The sequence below is a fragment of the Rutilus rutilus genome (assembly GCF_951802725.1).
Source record: "Rutilus rutilus genome assembly, chromosome: 8".
Lineage (NCBI taxonomy): Eukaryota > Metazoa > Chordata > Actinopteri > Cypriniformes > Leuciscidae > Rutilus > Rutilus rutilus.
The window spans coordinates 35,135,159-35,154,523 of NC_140222.1; the positions used below are offsets into that span (position 1 = coordinate 35,135,159).

General features: G+C 41.4%; 1 protein-coding gene across 1 annotated transcript; it reads right to left on the reverse strand.

The window, feature by feature from the left end:
- Window positions 1-212: 212 nt before the first annotated feature.
- LOC311295648 (adhesion G-protein coupled receptor G7-like) lies at window positions 213-16,407 on the reverse strand (the record flags this gene model as incomplete). Its single annotated transcript, XM_084417113.1, has 10 exons — window positions 213-1,496; window positions 1,592-1,751; window positions 1,840-1,998; window positions 4,467-4,548; window positions 8,318-8,649; window positions 8,741-8,853; window positions 9,205-9,369; window positions 9,592-9,749; window positions 9,849-9,925; window positions 16,214-16,407. The coding sequence occupies 10 exons, from the start codon at window positions 16,405-16,407 to the stop codon at window positions 1,320-1,322; spliced, it is 1,617 nt and encodes a 538-aa protein (XP_084273239.1). The 3' UTR covers window positions 213-1,319.
- Between the last annotated feature and the right edge of the window lie 2,958 nt (window positions 16,408-19,365).

Sequence of the window (19,365 nt, forward strand, 5' to 3'; positions counted from 1 at the left end):
CCTGGTGGAAACGTTCTCCTGACTTGGCTTTAGGGTTCTGGGGCCGTATTACAGAAACTTCCTAACCGCTAATATGATCTAAACTAAAATGACCATGGTAACTAAAGTAAAGAAATTCCTAAACTCATACATATAATCTCATTAAGATCAACAGTCTATATGTCATTTCATCAATGTTTAATATATGTCAACAGTGATTAGTAAAAAAGAAGAAATGAGACAAACTTGATGTGAAGATTGGTGTGTTTACAGTACATTTATATCATGTTACATTAGAGCAAATCAAACATTGCAAAAAAAAACAGAACTGGCAGCTGACAATAAACTTGCAATTCCAAACCTTAGTCATCAAGCTTTGGTCAGACACATCTAAAAAAAAGTGTTTTCTTTAGGTTGAACAGCAAATAAAGCCAATGAAATCAGGTGTTAACAAAGCTATATCTATTGTTGTTGTTGTTTTCGATTGTTTTCTCCCTCAGATCAGATTTCGAGCAGTTTTTATCATCATTTGGAATGTGGCACATTTTCGTGTGAATTATATGACATTCATTAGTGGTGAATAGAAGCCTATACTACTTTTGTAATTAGCAGGTCAGATTTCATAACCTGAAAAATGTTTCAACAGTAAGTCCTAAAGATTGAAATTTAAAACCAAGTTTTGTGTACAGTGTGAACAAAGCCCAAAAAGCTCCTAATGGCACACACAATAAAACATTGTAAATATATACATTAAATATATCACACATACACATTAAATTCAGAAAAAAAAATGTTGTGTATAAACACACAAATACACACAAAATTCACACATAAAATTGCTAGTAAGGCAGTACTAGCTTTTTTTAAAGTGCGATAACATTTTGTGTCCCCCATTTTGTGTCCCCCCCACTTCTCAGACCAAAGTTACACCCTTGCTACTGTGTAATAGTAGCCTATGCTATTCACCAACTAAACATATCCTATTCAATGCATTCACAGTCTCTTTCACAAACATCATTTGTAGTAGCCTATTCACAAACTGTTTGCTCAAGCATAGAGTTTTCTCTGAGTTCACTGTGTCGCCTGCTCCCTCAACCATGTAGTTCAATTTTCCATACGTATTGTGTGTCATTATGTCAGTATCAGTATTTGCTTTCTACCATGCACAAATAAAAATGTCACTGAACTTTTGCTGTGTAATTGTAACAATGAGCACTCAAACACACCAAACCAACAATTACTAAAAACACACACAAAAACTGATTTTGCACAAGTTCATTGAAATATATTAAAGGAAGTCTCAAAATAATCATCTTTTGGTTATTACCTTTGATGGCTCATCAGGCCAATTCAGACTCAGTGGATCTGTAGCTTTCTTTGCTTTCTGGTTTCTTATTTTTCCATAAAAAGAAAGTCTTCCTGTGAAAGCTTATGTTTAATGCACATAGACTGTCCAAAAATGCTGGGTTTGAGTTTAATAACGGCCTCAGAGTGAATAAAATTAATATCTGAATACCCTTTGGAAATGGAAAGAAAAACAGAAGCATTGCTGATTTCATTTATAATCCATTATAAGATGTTGTGCATTTTTGTGCAATGTGCATTAACACACCTGTGTTGTGTTTAAGAGACAGAAAACCACACTCAGAATAAGTTTGAGATTTGTTTCATGGGTGATGATCAAAATGTAGCCGGTGACCCAGGACAGGCCGAGCATCACTGCCAGAGAGAAACTACTCAAAATCTTCTTCTTTAGAGGAGTTTTCCGTGAACTAAACAGCAACAGTGTTATTGGTTAAATATATTCTCATAAACGCCTTTTGGTTGATAACTGCTTTTCTGGTCCCAAAGTAAACATACCTGTTTAAGTTAGGGTTGGTCCTGCAGATGTTGTAAGAGAAGTGCAGCAGTATTGCCATGTTTGAGAGCAGCATGAGCATTAATGGGAGCAAGAATCCCCAAAACATGGGTTTCCCCATACTGAACTTCTGTTTGTGATCCAGTGAAGCCAGCCAGCAACTGCATCAAAGAAGAGTGACAACTGAACTACTGAAATCCAGAGAGAACAATGTAAAAACACAAATAAAGTAAAACAAATATTTTACATTTAACGGGTTGGTTCACCCAAAAATGAACATTCTGTCATTTACTCAACCTCATATCGTTCCAAACACATAAGACTTTAGTTCATCTTTGAAACACAAATGATGATATTTTACTGAAATCTGTGAGCTTTCTGTCCCTCCGTTGACAGTTACGCACTACCACTTTTACGCTTCAAAAAGTTCATAAAGAGATCATGAAACTAATCCACATGAATTGAGCAGTTCAATCCAAATTTCCTGCAATGACTCGATCACTTTATTGAATTTAACATTGAATTTAAGCTTTTATCCACATATAAACATTCATCACAGCCCGCATCAGTTATGGTACAGTATATGGAAGCCCAAGCATGCTTGTACACAGCACGTTTGAGCTTCAGCATGAACCAATGAGTTTCATTCTTGTGTGTTACACAGCATGTTTAAGCTTCGGCATGAACCAATGAGGTTCATTCTCATGTGTTACATAGCACGTTTAAGCTTCGGCATGAACCAATGAGGTTCATTCTCGTGTTACACAGCACGTTTGAGCTTCAGCAAAGCACCAATGAGGTTCATTCTCGTGTTACACAGCACGTTTGAGCTTCAACAAGCACCAATGAGGTTCAGTCATGCACGTAGGGTGAGGTCCGTCGCTGTGCGCAGTTCCTGCATCAACCTGGGTCAGAACTACCCTCGTGCAACTCTTTGAGTGCCTTGGCCTGATACACTAGCAGGAGGGCCATGGCGTGCAGGGCAGAGGCAGAGACGTCCTGCATTGCTGTAAGCCTTGGCCATAATCATGGATGAAAACTTACAGGCCTTGAATGGGAGATGCGTATTACCCCGCCAGATGGCAGCATTTTAAAGCCATAGCTGCATCGCAACGGCACGCACCCACATACCCCTTGGCCACCCAAGGATGCTTGAGCTTCTGTTTATGTTCGCTGAACAATGTTCATATGTGAATAAAAGCCTAAATTCAATCTGTTCATCATATATAGTGATTACATTTTGACTAAACTGCTCAAAATGTCAAAGTGGTTGTTGCGTGGTTGTCAATGGAGGGACATAAATATCTTAGATTTCATTAAAATTATATTTGGGTTTTGAAGATGAACGAAAGTCTTAAAGGGTTAGTTCACCCAAAAATGAAAATTCTGTCAGTAATTACTCACCCTCATGTTGTTCCAACCCCGTAAGACTTTCGTTCATCTTCGGAACAAAAATTAAGATATTTTTGATTAAATCTGAGTGCTAGATCACTCCTCCACAGGCTTATGGACACTATAACTTGCTGGCCCAGAAAATGTAAAGACATTGTTAATATAGTCCAAGTGACTCCAGTGGCTCAATCTTAAGTTTATAAAGCGACGAGAATACTTTTTGTGCGCAAAAACAAACAAAAATAACAACTTTATTCCACTTTTCATTTCCTTCTCTCTGGGCCTCGAGTCTTTTCACGTAGTGTTTAAGCGTAGCACGTCTGTGTTGCACGTCACCACGTAGGCTCACTATTGGGCGACGCTGGTCATGTGTGTGATACGTGGTGACGTGCAACCCAGACGCGCTACGCTATTACAGTAAGTGAAAAGACTTGAGGCCCAGAGAGAAGGAAATGAAAAGTGGAATAAAGTCGTTATTTTTGTTTGTTTTTGCGAACAAAAAGTATTCTCGTCGCTCTCAGATTTCATCAAAAACATCTTAATTTGTGTTCCAAAGATGAACGAAAGTCTTACGGGGTTGGAACAACATGAGGGTGAGTAATTACTGAAAGAATTTTCATTTTTGGGTGAACTAACCCTTTAAGGCCTATTTATACTTCTGCGTCGGACCTACGCCGGAGCCTCTACTCTGTAGGCAACGCGTTGATTTTCATTTATAGTTTTGCGTGGTTGTCCGCGTTGACGTGCAATTACACTTGAAGAGGGAGCATGTGAAACCCGAGGGAGCGGTCCTAGCAGACCAATCACAGCGCTTGCGTCCGCGTAGAGTTGACGCGTTGTTACATTTTTGGAGAGGTGCACGTAAGGGTACGCGCGCTACACATAGCCTACGACGTAGCTACGGCGTGAGTTCGACACAGAAGTATAAATAGGCCTTTATGGGTTTGGTACGATGTGAGGGTGAGTAAATGATGACAGAATTTTCCTTTTTGGGTGAAGTATCCTGAGGGCTGGTTTCACAGGCAGGGTTTAGATTGAGCCAGGGTTAGGTCTTAAATCTTAAAAAAAATTAATGGTGCCTTAAAAAACAATAACAGCTTTAGACAAAACAATAGCACTGACATAAAACAGCTCAAACATGCATTTTAGTCTGGGACTAGGCGTAACCCTTGTTTGTGAGTCTGGGCATAAAAGTAATAAAGTTGAGTTTTAAAAAATGGAAATATTTGGTACTTACAACTCTTCTTGTCGATAACCTAAAGGATAATTCACACTGTAGGTGGAACCCAATGAGATACCAACAATAACAGCAGGTAGAACTAAACAGAAAAAGATTTGACATTTAATGACATTAAATGTTGGATATATTATTTCATATTTAGGATTTAGTCTTATGTTTGATTTTGCTGTTAATACCCAGGATGCAGGGGTGGGTGAAATAAGAATAAACGATTTACCAATAATCATAGAAATGTTGGTTGACAACAATATACACAAGTACACCTACCTTTCTTTCTTTCGTTTTTGGAAAAGTGATTAAAAATGTTAAAAACGTTTTAATTAAAATACAGTCATGTACACTGCAGTAAAGCTACTTGATCAATATAACTAGACAATCCTTTTAAATACAGTTTTATAATATCTTCTCACCGAGTCAATAGTGTTTTCTTTTTTTCCAATACAAGCAAGACTTCTTATTCGTATTAAGCAAGATGAGTGATTTCTGAAGCCTCTTCAACTTTGTAATCTTCAAAAACATACTGAAAACCTTTTGGCGATTATATATTGGCCTATGTTTATACTCGACATGCTTGAAATGCATGGTTACTCTAGATAATGCTTAAGGGAGTAGTTCAAATTACCCCATGATTTACTCACCCTCAAGCCATCCTAGGTGTGTATGACTTTCTTCTTTCAGACGAATACATTTGGAGTTAATAAAAACCCTGACACTTCCGAGCTTTATAATGGCAGTGGACTGCAACCATCTGTTTGAAGCTCAAAAAAAGTGCATCCATCCATCATAAAAGTGCTCCACATGGCTCCGGGGGGTTCATAAAGGCCTTCTGAAGAAAAACGATGACTTTGTGTAAGAAAAATATTCAGATTTAACACGTTACAAATAAAAATGATAGCCTCCAGCCAAACGCAGTCTAATTGCATCTAAAGCGCAGCTTACGACGACGTAAGTAGCATGGCGTAACGTAAATATCAGCAATGTCGCACTACTCCCATAAGTTGCGCTTTAGACTTAAGTCGAATCTGTATGTTCGTTTGGCTGGAAGCTTTTTTTGAGCTTCAAACTGATGGTTGCAATCCACTGCCATTATAAAGCTCGGAAACGTCAGGGTGTTTATTAATATAACTCTGATTGTATTCTGAAAGAAGAAAATCATATACACCTGGCTTAAGGGTGAGTAAATCATGGGGTAAATTTCATTTTAGTTTCATTCTCATTTAATAATAACTGAGGTACTTCTCTCACTGTTATCGCTCACATCATAGTGAGAGGGTCAATTCCACACAATCATACAGTACTTCAGATGATTAACGTTCAACAAACCTTAAAGGGATAGTTCACCCTAAAATGACAAAAAAAACTCTTCATTTACTCACCCTGGTGTTGCTCTAAAGCCACATGCCCTTCTTTCTTCTTCGGACCATAAGGGGAGAATTAAAATATATATATATATAATTCTGCTTGCACTAATCCATATAGTGGCAGTGAATAGCGACCAGCATCAAGCTTTTAAAAAATATCCAGAAGTATCACAGAATGATCCCATGCAACACTTGTCTTATATTCCATGTGTACTGGGGGTATATAAATAAACAAACCAAACAAAAGTTTTATGTATTTTTTTATGAAAATCCTGACCTTGGCAGTTAGTCTTCTCTGCACGGCTGCGCAATGTGTGCATTCTATTAGTGCCGCAGTTCACTCCGTCTTTCCCAGAAAAAGCACACAAGTTGTGAGAAATCATCAAGATGAACAAAAACGCAACATGAAATGCCTAGAAATTCCCCTAAAAAAAGTATCTGTGTGCTATTTTAACCAAGTTAAATATCTCTGGGAAGTCTCAAACTCACACGTCGCCCAGTAGTGCCCAGAAGACCAACGGCTAAGGTCAGGATTTTTCTGCAAGTTTGTGGTTGTTGTTTTTTCCCAAACCCTATAGTATACTTCCAGAACACTTGGAATATATGGCATGAGTCGCATGGGATCATTCTGTGATGCTTTGGCATATTTTAAAAAGCTTGATGCTGGTTGCTATTCACTGCCATTGTATGGACCAAGCGGCAACCTCCCCGTCTCTCTCTTGAAACCAACACGGAAGTGAGTTAAACTGCAATTCATTGACTGGCCGCTTGGCCTGGCTGCAGAAGTGAGTCAAATCTGTATCTCCCTCATGTTAAAATTACCAACTTTACAGCAGAAAAAAATATGTTTACAGCCTGGATCTCTATGTGGCTTTGGTCTATACAGCTAATTTTGCCCTTCATAACAACTGTGAGGGGGGTGAATTATTTTATAACTCGTCCGTTTAGTTGATTAATATTTAAATTTAAGGGTGTGGCCAGTGGCCACTTGAGTGACAGATGGATTGCCGCTGTCTGTCAGTGCTAGCCGTTTGTCTGCCGTTAGCCGTCACTTCACCTCAGCAAATGTTGCTGCTGAACTCGCCATCTCTGCAGTGTTTGTGCTTTTTTTCGGGATTATTTCATACAATTTAATACTTGGGTACAAAGCCCACGTCTTTGGATTCCGTCGTTATCGTTCGAGAGAACAAACAGCGCTGTATTTCAGTTGTTTTCCTCTGTGAACATGCACTAATGGATGTCTGACAATTTCGTTGCTTTTTGGGGTTTTCAAATTTAAAACGTCAAATACTCGTTCGTTCTGCTCTCACGGAACAGATGAATTACACTATGCTTATGTACCGTCAGATGAAATCCTGCAGGCGTCGGCGCTTTCTCCGTCCATGCAATAAATGCACATGAATGAGCGCGGATTTTCTAGCGCATTTACTTGCACTTCAAAGGCAATATATCTATGGTTTAACCCATTTGAGAGACGGCCAAAATCAGAATTTAAAATGGACTTAATAAGCTCTACGAACTTGAGCAATGCCGCGCTGACGGACCATGAAAGAGTGACGGACATGTATGCACATAAATCACTGTCACACACAAACACTCTCGAAATAATACACAGTCTCACTTGTAGCCATGTCTTTTAACTATTATAATATTTCGAAGGGCAAAAATAGGAACGTTTAATTGGCTTTACATCATCAGCTACCTCAATCACGTCGAGCTAGGTGATTTCAGATAGCCAGGCTCCTCAGCTCCACTCACGCCCCGCCTGTTTGCCTATTTTCTGTTATCCGGGAGTGACGCAAGGCCAAGATGGCGACGGCCGGCTCCGCCCACTTTAGGCTTCAAAAATGCTCTTCAGAAACCTACGGGTGACGTCACGGACACTACGTCCATATTTTTTTACAGTCTATGGCAGTGGTTCTCAAACCTGTCCTGGCGTACCCCCAACACTGCACGTTTTCTTTGTCGCCCTAATCAAACACACCTGATTCAACTCATCAGCTCATTATAACATGGGTGAATGAGCTGATGAGTTGAATCAGGTGTGTTTTATTAGGGAGACAAAGAAAACGTGCAGTGTTGGGGGTACGCCAGGACAGGTTTGAGAACCACTGGTCTATGGTATGGACGAGCATGAGCAGGACATTTTGTTTTTAATTCTCCTTTTGTGGTCACAAAAAGAATGAAGGGCATACGGCATTGGAACAACATCAGGGTGAGTAAATGATGAGAAATTATTCATTAAAGTTTGTGAGGAAAAATCAACAGAAAGCAAATCTTTCTTGACATAAAAAAAAAAAAGGATTTATTTTGCCGTGGTGCTAATGATTCAGCAGCAGAAAAGTGGCACAGCTAACACTGGCATACACGCAATCAAAATTTGAATATTTATACCAGTTGATGCATTTACGCATATATCGTTTTAACCCATGCTGAAAAACAAGACGTTAGTCACAATACATTATTGTTTTGTTCAATGTCCCCTACCCCATCCAATAGCCAGGGAAACCTTTGGAAACCATGGAGGTGTTCCAGACACTCCGTTTTTGAAGAGGAGGAACACATTAATGCCGTACAGAGTGTTCCAAGTGAACGTGGCCAACAGGAAGTACTGAAGCAGAGCTGTAAATGCTGTACAGGGACCCTCATCTGGGTACTTGTGATGGTCTGACTCAGGAACTATGTTCTGATCAGACAACTTTGCCACACTCAGATGTTGGACAGGGTTGTTTATGCCGAAGATGAAGAGAAGGTAGAAAACCGTCATGCTCATGCAGATGTTCACCATTAGCAGAGTAGGATTGCCTCCTCTTGACTTCCTGTGGCAAAGTGCATGAATATAAGTTATAAAAAGTTTCACCACTCCAATAGCTGTGACTATGCTTAACAGTGTAAATTATAAGCCTTTACCTGGTTATGATTTGGTACCCAGCTGTGACAGACAGACCCAGTACAGACAGAGCGCAGCCGGTGATGCTGATCCAATGCAAGGCTTCAGAATACTGATAGTTGATATCAAATGACTGCAGAAAATTACACTAAAATTCTTGTTGCAATGGACTTTAATTCACAGCATCATAGACTTTACACTCTTAAAAATAAAGGTTCTTTATTGGCATCTTTGGTTCATTTGCATTCCATGGAACATTTCCATTGCACAAAAGGTTTATAGTGGAGAACGGTTCTATATTAAAAATGTTCTTTACACTAAGAAAATGGTTCTTTTAAGAACTGTTAAGTTAAAGGTTATTTGGTGAAGCAAATATGTATCTTCTATGGCATTGCTCTGAAAACCACCTTTATTTTTTAGAGTGTACTGACCCATTTAAGTCAAATATCAATGATATTTAAAAAAAATTACAAATATATCTTACCATCAGAATGGCAAAGTTTGCATTTTTTATTTTTTTCGGATTACAGCTGCATACTGCATGACCTGAGGGGTTCATTATTTTGGTGCAGCCTTCTGGGCTCCAGTCATTTTTAGTGTAACTCCAAAACACACATGCAAAGTCGTTGAGGGATAGTGTGGAATCGACCTGAAAGTTCAACAATGTATTAATTCATGAACACCATACCTGTGCCGACCTCTGTCAATGTCACACTAAGAAAAAAACTATATACTGAAAGGTTCTTTAAGGGAAACAAACCTCCCTTTTGGAATCTTTATTTTTAAGAGTTTCATTATTAATAAGCTACAGCAAGGCACAAACCACAAAAGCGTGCCCAGAGGGAAGTGTGATGTTGGACTAGCTGCTCACCGATGGTGTGACTGCAAACTCAATGTGGTCAAATCCAAGATTTTCTTGAAGGTTAGCAGATATTACTCTTCTCTTGGTATCCAGAGAAGGTTGAAAGCTTTTTGTCTGAAAGAACTGATCGCTATCATAGAGGACAAACCCAACATCTTTATCAAAATCTACAGAAAGAGTGACAAAGTTATTATAGTTAAAATATCACTTTCAACCGATAATTTCATGTGGAATAATCACAAAATACAACAAGGGGGAAAGTAGACCTTCACTGAACGTGACTTTCATTTGAAGGTCAATGTTATCTTTGGAAATCTCAGCCTGTGTCGTATCCAGTTTTATTCTGTCAAATAAAAAGGTATCACTTTGCCCTGAAGAAATGAAGATAAACATGACTGTTAGGAGCACGCTAAACACTTACAAAAAAAAAAACTATAATTCAATTTTATTCAGTATACATAAGTAAAGTTCAAGTATATTTTTACTTTATGTATAAGTATAATAATATCAATATACTAGGAGTATACTTGTAAGTGTACAATTTTAATACTACTTGGGACTAAATTGACCCACTTTTTTAGTGCAGAAAAGTATATTTTTAATTGCAACAGTACTAAACTTTGAGTACACAACTAGTTTACAACTACATTTTTCGTTTGTGCTGCAATTATACTACAAGTGAACTTGTAGGTACTGATAGTTCCCTCTCTGACGTTGTGTCAAAATACAGATACTAGGGGTCACTCTTGGGCAGAGCCCCCAAACACCTCTAATGTATTCAGAAAAGGTCAATGAAATTGGCATGTGGAACCAGAGCAAACATCAGCGGTCTCTCTCAGCGTTTGCAGAGATAAGTGCAGGGAGTTCCCATCAGCTGCGTTCTGAAAGAGGCAATTTCCTTAATAAAAGAGTGAATTCCTCTAAAAGAGCTGTACACTAGATCGCCTCTTTTAAAAGATACTGTTCCGTCCATGTCCTCCTGGGTGCAGACGATTTCTCTCGCTCTTGGACGGCCACGAGTGATGTTTTCACTGTGTGGACCACGCTCATGATGCAGGGTTCTTATGGGTGCTTGAAATCCTTGAAAATGCTTGAATTTTGATGTTGTGTTTTCAAGGTTTGAAAAGTGCTTAAATTTTGGATAAAATGCTTGAAATTGTAACTGTATTTCTTTTACAACAAATACCTATCTGACTGAATAGTTCATTTATTAAATGGAGAAATTAAATGTAGCTCTTCAGATACAGAGTGATTTGCGCTACGCTGGCCAGAGCAAAAGTAGGCAGAGTTTTCGTTTTTATTTCTGCGCTTGTTTGGATTCCCCTGTTTTTATTGGCCGAGCAGGTAATCGTAACAGAGTGCAGTGGCAAAAGTTTAACTATTTTTAACTTTGACCGCAGCGTTCGCACGAGCTTGGCAATGCTGCTACGCTTTGGTCGACGCAGCAACAAAACGTCCTCGCGCGGGAAAGGCCATTGAAATAAATGGGTTTCATAACAGCGCATTCTGTGTCCTGTCTGAAATGGCCATTAGGGACTGAGAATACTTGGTGTGATAATGTAATGTTAGTAATGCATGTCCATTATGGCATGTTCGTTTGTGGAATATGCAGTGAACATTGCCAAAGTTACAACGTTAACTACTCGCAACTTAAAACCTGCAAACGTTAACCCAGTGCATAACAACAATCGTTGATTGCTGAACAGAAATAATGCCAGATTGAGTGTCATACAAGTAGCCTACTGTAAGGTTGAGGATGGCCTTATGCAATATTCACACTGCTCTATTCCAGTAGATAAATGTATATGTCTTGGAAAAAATTTTTTTTTGTTTTTTTTATTTATTTATTTTTTATATAGGCTATTTATCAGGCAGGTGCCTGTGCACTGTAAGAGTCTTCTGGGTTAAAATGGAATTACAGGTTGTTGTCCGCACTGTTTCAGATTTTGTTCAAACCTTGTCTATATCAAGAATGTGTCCTGTAAAGGCCTGTAAAATATTTCTGTTCAAATCCTATGTCTTCATATTTTCAGCCCTTGAAATTACTTCAGGTTTACAGTCTGAAAATCACTTTATCTGGGAAGCAATATTTGGACATTAATATAATGAAAAGTATTATGCATTATTTACTTAGACAGTGATACATTTTGAAAAAAAAATTGTGATTTGCTTAAATATCTGATCTTTCTGCTATTATGAAACACAATTTTGGCTGTTTATAGCATTATCTCTTTTAATGTGATAAAAACACTGAATAATAATTTTAACTATGTATTTGGATGTAATTTACGGTTCTGGAAAAAAAAAACTTTAAAACGGACCTTGAAAATGCTTGAAAAGTGCTTGAATTTGACCTTGGAAAAGTAGTACGAACCCTGATGATGAAATGGCGTTCATGGATAGGTAATACACCCACTACGAGAGCATGCCCATGGGAACGTTGCGGTCGCAACTCTCGTACTTCTTCAAGAGGCATAGAGTCTCCTCAGCTGCTTTCTCTCCTGGTTCTTCTACCTCTGGGTACGAGGCTTTGGCGGCAGGTGCTCAGGACGATCTGGAGGTTACAATGGGAGAGCTTCTGCCGGGATAATCCGGGTCCCCTGTTCCTTAGCACACTCTTGTCCCCCGGTCAAGTTTCTGGATGAGTTAGGCTGCTCGTCCACGGGTGAGCTTAATTTCTTAATCTGGGCTCATGAGGAAGATGAGTTATCAATCACAGCATCAGAGGGCGGGTTTATGCCTTTTGAGTTGAATGACTCGTCTGAACTTCCATCTTCGGGTGTCATAGTTCAGTGTGTGGGTGACATCGAGTTAGCAGCCATGACTTCCTGGGCCTCCGCAAGCATCAGACTTGGAGCGAGCCTCACTCCCATGGGAGGGGGTGGGACATTTACATGGTCAGAAAAATAGCAATTTTCTCTTTCCCTGGGTCACACACACACAGTGTTCATGGCCCTTTTTTTTTTACGATGGCCAGACATTAAATACTCGCACCAGAATCTTGGTGGATACGAACAGAACACTTGGCCTCCCCGCAATTTGTTGCAAGAGAGAAAGGTAAGTGTGAGAGAATCAATGAGGCGCAGCCCCCTCGACAGCGGATTCTGTGAGCAAAGTAGGTGTTTTTACACACCATTCATCACGAGTGCCAAGGGATGCAAAACCTCCAGACGTGGCAACCACTGCTCCCCCTCGCAACCCGCCTCACATGAAATGCGGTTCCATTGGTATCGCTAGTACAGAGTCTGGACGCATTGGCTAGCGCTTTCCAGCCCATCATGCTGGCTCATCAGAACAGTCCGGATCGGCTGTTCTTTTCTTCAGGCTCCCGCACAGATTCAGCTGCATTCTTTCTACCTCTGTAAGAGGCGAGAACTCTGCTGTCATTCAGGTGGAGATCACTGTCCTCTTAGCGAAGGACATGATAGAGTTTGTCCCACCAGCCGAGAAGGGTTTTACAGCCCTTACTTCATCGAACCCAAGAAAGGGGGGTGGGTTGAGACCAATCTTAGATCTGCGAGTTCTGAATTGGGCCCTGTACAAGCTCCCATTCATGATGCTCACACAGAAACACATGCTCTCATGTTTCAGACTACAAGATTGGTTCGTGCTGATAGACCGGAAGGACCTGTACTTGTCTCAATGTCTCTATCCTTGCTTGGCACAGACCATTTCTACAGTTCGCCTTAGAGGGAGGGGCATACCAGTACAAAGTCTTCCCTTTCGGGTTGTCCCTGTCTCCTTGCGTCTTCACGAAAGTCGCAGAGGCTGCCCCTGCACCGTTAAGGTTAGTGGGCATTCGTAAACTCAACTCCCTCCATGGTATCTAATCCTAGCCCACTCGTGAGAGTTGTTGTTTGTGCACAGGGACTTGATCCTCGAGCACCTACCCGACTGGTACTTCGGGTCAACTGGGAAAAGAGCAAGCTTTCCCTGGTGCAGAGTGTGGAAGAAATGTAATGTTCTATTATGTTTGCACTTAATTATATTCATAGAATCTTAGAAAAATGATGGTAATTAGATTAATGTGGTGTCGATACATATTCTTATTAATATATGTATGTGTATGTCCTTGTCTATGACCGGACAAAAGTTAATGTGACTGAATGTATGACCGAGACAGAGAGTCTCCATTCAAGGGTGTAATATGATTAAGTATGATAGACAAATCTAAACAATATGTTAGTTATGGCTAAGATGTATCTTGATGTAGCCTCGGGAAAACAATCTTGGGGGAGGAACAACTATAAAGAATGAAGGATACCCCCCACTCGTTGTCACACTCTGCAGGCACTTTGTAATGACTGTATGACTGCTGACCTTTCCTTGCAAGAGAATACATAATTGTTAAAGACAATTGATCCATGTTTGTCTCTTATTCAGTGATGTAAAATTGTTTGCCACTACAAGAGCATATCTTTTCTCTGTGTGAAGTTGGACTCAATCCCCATGACAAGACGTCTTTCACAAAACCTGTTCAAGCACAAAACAGCAGTACTAGTCCAGTCATTTTAAGCCAAAATGGTGGTCAACCTTGAACAAATTGCAACAGAAGCAAACTCAACTGATTTTGTATCCTCAATATGTCCTGAGTAAGGAAAAAAAAGTCCCGAAGAATACCATTAGGGGAAAGTTTCGAAAAAGACACAAATATAGCCTATTCATACGCCTATTCATTCTTTTTCTTACGTGAATAGGGTAAAAATGTTAACCTTTAGATATCACCATTTAGGCTAACCATGAGCATTAATACATAGAGGCAGGAAGAAGTACTTTAGAAACCAGCCTTTATTAATTTTTAAGAGATGAGATTTGGGGCTGGGTCTGTGGGACTGTTTCTGGGGGACGAGTCTGAGGTAAGAACAGGAGACAATGGTAAGGAGAATGCAGAGGACAAAAGGTAAGTAAAATAAATGTGAATCCCCTGGAACAGTCCCACGGACCCAGCCCCAAACCCCATCTCTGCAATAATATTGAATAAAGGCTGGTTTAAAGTACTTCTTCCTGCCTCTATGTGTTAATGCTCATGGGTAGCCTAAATGAGTTCCATTCAGACCTTAACATTAAGTATTTTACTGTTATGTGTCAACAAGATTCAACAAGACATTTTCGCTTGGCTATACCCAATACTTAGATCTGTTGTGGTTTTTATGCAAATTAGCACATACATAATTAGATTATGCACTGTTTGTCCATGTTAACAAACAATAAAAAAAAACTTGTAATACAATTTTTGTTTGTCTTTATGTAAGTAATCAACTCAGTAATTGTCATGGTGATATCTAAAGGTTACATTTTTTACCCTATTCACGTAAGAAAAAGAATGAACAGGCGTATGAATAGGCTATATTTGGGTCTTTTTCTAAACTTTCCCCTAATGGGATTCTTCTAGACTTGTTTTTCCTTACTCAGGACATATTGAGTGTTATGATGAGGCAGGAATGAAGCGGAGAGAGAATCCATATGCAAGCATACTTTAATAGAACAAACAGAACACGGAACTCAGGACAGGAAACAGCTACAACGACCGACAAACAACAACTGAAGCACAGAGGTATATATACACAGGCAAACAAGCTAAACAAGATAACAAGGGGGTGTGATTAATCAGAAACACCTGGGGAGACTAATAAACAAGAAAAACTACAAAGGACTACAAAACATGGTGGAGCGGAGGCGGACCCGGGGGGCTGGATGGAGGTACAGGCCCGTGGAGCGGAAGAGGGCCTGGAGACTGCAGTAGTACGGGAGGCCAGGGCGGAGCAGGCAGTGCAGGCAACCAAGGCGGAGAAGACCCTTCAGGCGGAGAAGACCCTTCAGGCGGAGAAGACCCTTCAGGCGGAGAAGACCCTTCAGGCGGCCAGGGCGGAGACGACCCTTCCGGCGGAGACGACCATTCAGGCGGCCAGGGTGGAGCTGGCTGAAGAGGCAACCATGGCGGCGTGGCCTCCATGGTCCAATCGCGGGACCTACTGCCCCCCCCCCCAAATTTTCTTGGGGACAGCTACGGAGTCATAGGCTGGAGCAGGCACCGGCTCAGGAACAGACACCGGCTCAAGAACAGACACTGGCTCAAGAACAAGCACGTCGGCGGCCATCTCTGGTGAGGGCTGAGGTTCTGGGATGGAGACAGGCTCAGGACTGGGCAGAACCAGCGGCAGAAAAGTCTCTGTGCTGGATGGGACCAGCGGCGAAGGAAGCTCTGGGCTGGATGGGACCAGCGGCGAAGGAAGCTCTGGGCTGGATGGGACCAGCGGCGAAGGAAGCTCTGGGCTGGACGGACGGGACCAGCGGCGAAGGAAGCTCTGGGCTGGACGGGACCAGCGGCGAAGAGGGCTTTGAGCTGGACAGGACCATCACAGACTCTGGCTCGGCGGAGGCCATCTTGTCCGGAGACATTGTCTCGGTGGCGGTGGCCATCTTGTCCGGAGACACTGGCTCGGCGGCGGCCATCTTGTCCGGAGACACTGGCTCGGCGGGCATGATGTGAACAGTCTCTGGATCGGCAGAAGTGACGTGAACGGTCTCTGGATCAGCAGAAGTGACGTGAACGGTCTCTGGATTGGCAGACGTGACGTGAACAGTCTCTGGATCGGCAGACGTGACGTGAACAGTCTCTGGATCGGCAGACGTGACGTGAAGCTCAGGTTCAGGAACAGGCTCAAACTCAGGAACAGACGCGGTATCAGGAATAGAAAGAAGCTCAGGAAGTGTGAAGGCGGACATCTCTGCCATAGACGATCTCTTAGGCGACATGGCGACGGCCATCCTGGGAACCAGAATCAAGCGTTGCCGCCTTCTTGGCTGGAGACACTCAGGCGACATGGCAACTGACATCCTGGGAAGCAGAATCAGGCGTGGCCGCCTACTTGGCTGGAGATTCCCATTTAATGCTGCTGGATTCATTCTTTTTGGTCGGTCGTTCTGTTATGATGAGGCAGGAATGAAGCGGAGAGAGAATCCATATGCAAGCATACTTTAATAGAACAAACAGAAAATCCAGGCAGACAACAGAACTCAGGACAGAAACATGGAAACAGCTACAACGACCGACAAACCACAACTGAAACACAGAGGTATAAATACACAGACAGACAAGCTAAACAAGATAACAAGGGGGCGTGGTTAATCAGAGACACCTGGGAAGACTAATCAACATAACAGGAGACAGCTAAACATAAAAAGACAGGGGAACACATGACCGACAAGAACAAGACACAAAACCCACACCGTGACATTGAGGATACAAAATTAGTTGAGTTTGCTTCTGTTGCAATTTGTTCAACCTTTTTTCAAAAAATGACTGGACTATACCACTGAAATATTTTCAGAGGCTCCTGGGGCAAATGGCATCCTTGGCAGCAGTCATAAGAGACTTCTTATGAAAACATAAACATTTGTAAAATATTCAACATTTTTGACCAGCAGTGTACATCAATAAAAACACTGCATCATGACTCTTCCTCTTTTGCTGCATTCATACCAGGTCAAGTCGACAACATGTGACGTTCTACTCAGAGCTGTTCATGTCCTTAGATTTGTAATTATGCATCTCTATGGTAACACTATTAATGGCAAAATTTATCTGCAGTGGCCTGGTGGTACAAGTTGGACCCTTGTAGAACTGCAATTGCGAGTTCTACAAGGTCATGAACACTTTTTACAAGTCGGAATCTTGTCATTTTGACATGCCGTGAATGCACCTTTTTTCTTGAGAGTTCTGTTGTATATTAAAGCTTCAAACTTGCCTTTAAAAGAGGTTAATTGCACTTGTCGGATTGGAGTTTGCCCCATCAGTGACTGCACTGCCATGTTCGGTTGCACCAGCAATGGATTTGACTTCTCACGCAGAGAGAGTTTCTGTAGAGTCTGTGTTAGTCTAAACAAACACAATTAAAAAGTCAGACAGCAGGTCAAAAAGAAAGTGCTTATGAATTTGGTTGAGATGGTTCTGTATGTCAGTGTCAGTGCAGTGAGTGTGAATTCTTTTGTTACTCATTTATTGCAGTTTGGTTGACGGAAAAGTACATCCCATGACCTGCGCTCAGGAGCTGACTGACTGTGGCGACTGCTGACACTGCAATATCCTGAACAATGAAGAAAAAGAGTTTCTCATAACAACTCTGGTTTGTAATAGCACTGATGAGCCAAAACATTATGACCGGTCACAGGTGAAGCAAATATCGTTGATCATCTCCTATCAAGACTACATATTAAGGTCTGGGTAGATTAGATGTTAAGCAAACAATAACAATTCTTGTAATCAACATGTTGGATGCATGAGAAATGGGCAGGAATAAAGATCTGATCGAATTTGATAAGGTCCAAATTGTTATGGCAAGGCAACTGGGTCCAAGTATCTCTGAAATGGTAAAGCTTGTGGGTTGCTCACGGTCAGCAGTGGTGAGAATTTACCAACAGTGGTCCGAGATGTGATAAACCACAAACCGACAACAGGGTGTTGGGCACTCAAGGCTGGCTACAAAACACTGTACATCACACTCGCTGCGTAGCTCAGACCAGAGTGTCTATGTCAGAGTGTCAGAGTGCCCTGTCCACCATCGAAAGACTCTACAATGGGCACTTGAGCATCGAAACTGGATCTTGGAGCAGTGGAAGAAGGTCAGCTGGTCCAATGAGTCCCTTTTTTTTTTTACATAATAAAATGATAATGTAAAAAATTACAGGTAATGACACCAGGATGCACTGTGAGACAATGATAAGCTGGTGGAGGGAGTGTGATTCTCTGGAAAATGTTCTGCTGGGAAACCCTGGGTTTGGCCATTCATGTTTAATACGTGCCACCTTCCGAAACATTGTTGCAGACCAGGTCCACCCCTTCATGACAGTGGAGCTCCCTGGTGGAAGTGGCCTCTTTCAGCAGCATAATACACTCTGCCACACTGCACACATTGTTCAGGAATGGTTTGAGGAACATGATGAAGAGTTCAAGGTGTTACCCTGACATCCAAAATCCTCAAATCTCAATCCAATTGAGCATGTGTGGGATGTGCTGGACCAACAATTCCGATCCACGGCAGCTCCACCTCACAACCTACAGGACTCGAATGACCTGCTGCTAATGTCTTGGTGCCAGATACCAAAGGACACCTTCAGGGGTCTTGTAGAGTCCATGCCTCGGTGGGTCAGCGCTGTTTTGGCAGCACGCGGAGGGACCAACAGCAGATTAGGCATGTGGTCATAATGTTTTTGCTCATCTGTGTACAGCAGGCACGGCGTTATGGGTGGGCCTGACGGGCCTAGGCCCACCCACTTTTCAACAGGCCCACCCAAAACTTTTCATCTTAAAAAAAAAAGGTTTAATATATTCTAATTTTGTCAAGAACTATACAGATAATTTGTGCTAAAATAGTCTAAATGTTTAGTTTTAAAAACAATTTTAAAAAGCTGGTTATGTCTATTTTGATGTTTCTGCGCAAATTCAGCAGACAGTGGTTCGGGTTTGTTCCGATCAGAACTCGTGAGTGGAGAGCGCATTTCTGAATATTCAGCTCTGCTCGCTCATTCTGCAGGGCCGCTTGCTCAACCCAGATGTCCTGTTGCCTGGTTCGAAAATATGTGGAATAGGGCTGCCTCCGACTTAAATTTTTTAGTGGACTAGTCGTCGTTCATTTAAGCCATTCGTGGACAAATCGCCCCTGTATATTATTTTAATTATGCTACTTAAATAGGCTATATAGCCTACACAGGATAATGATAGTTTACGTCAAGCGCACGACCGCACGCTTGCTAGCCACAAAGAACCGGTAAAAGTCATGATTA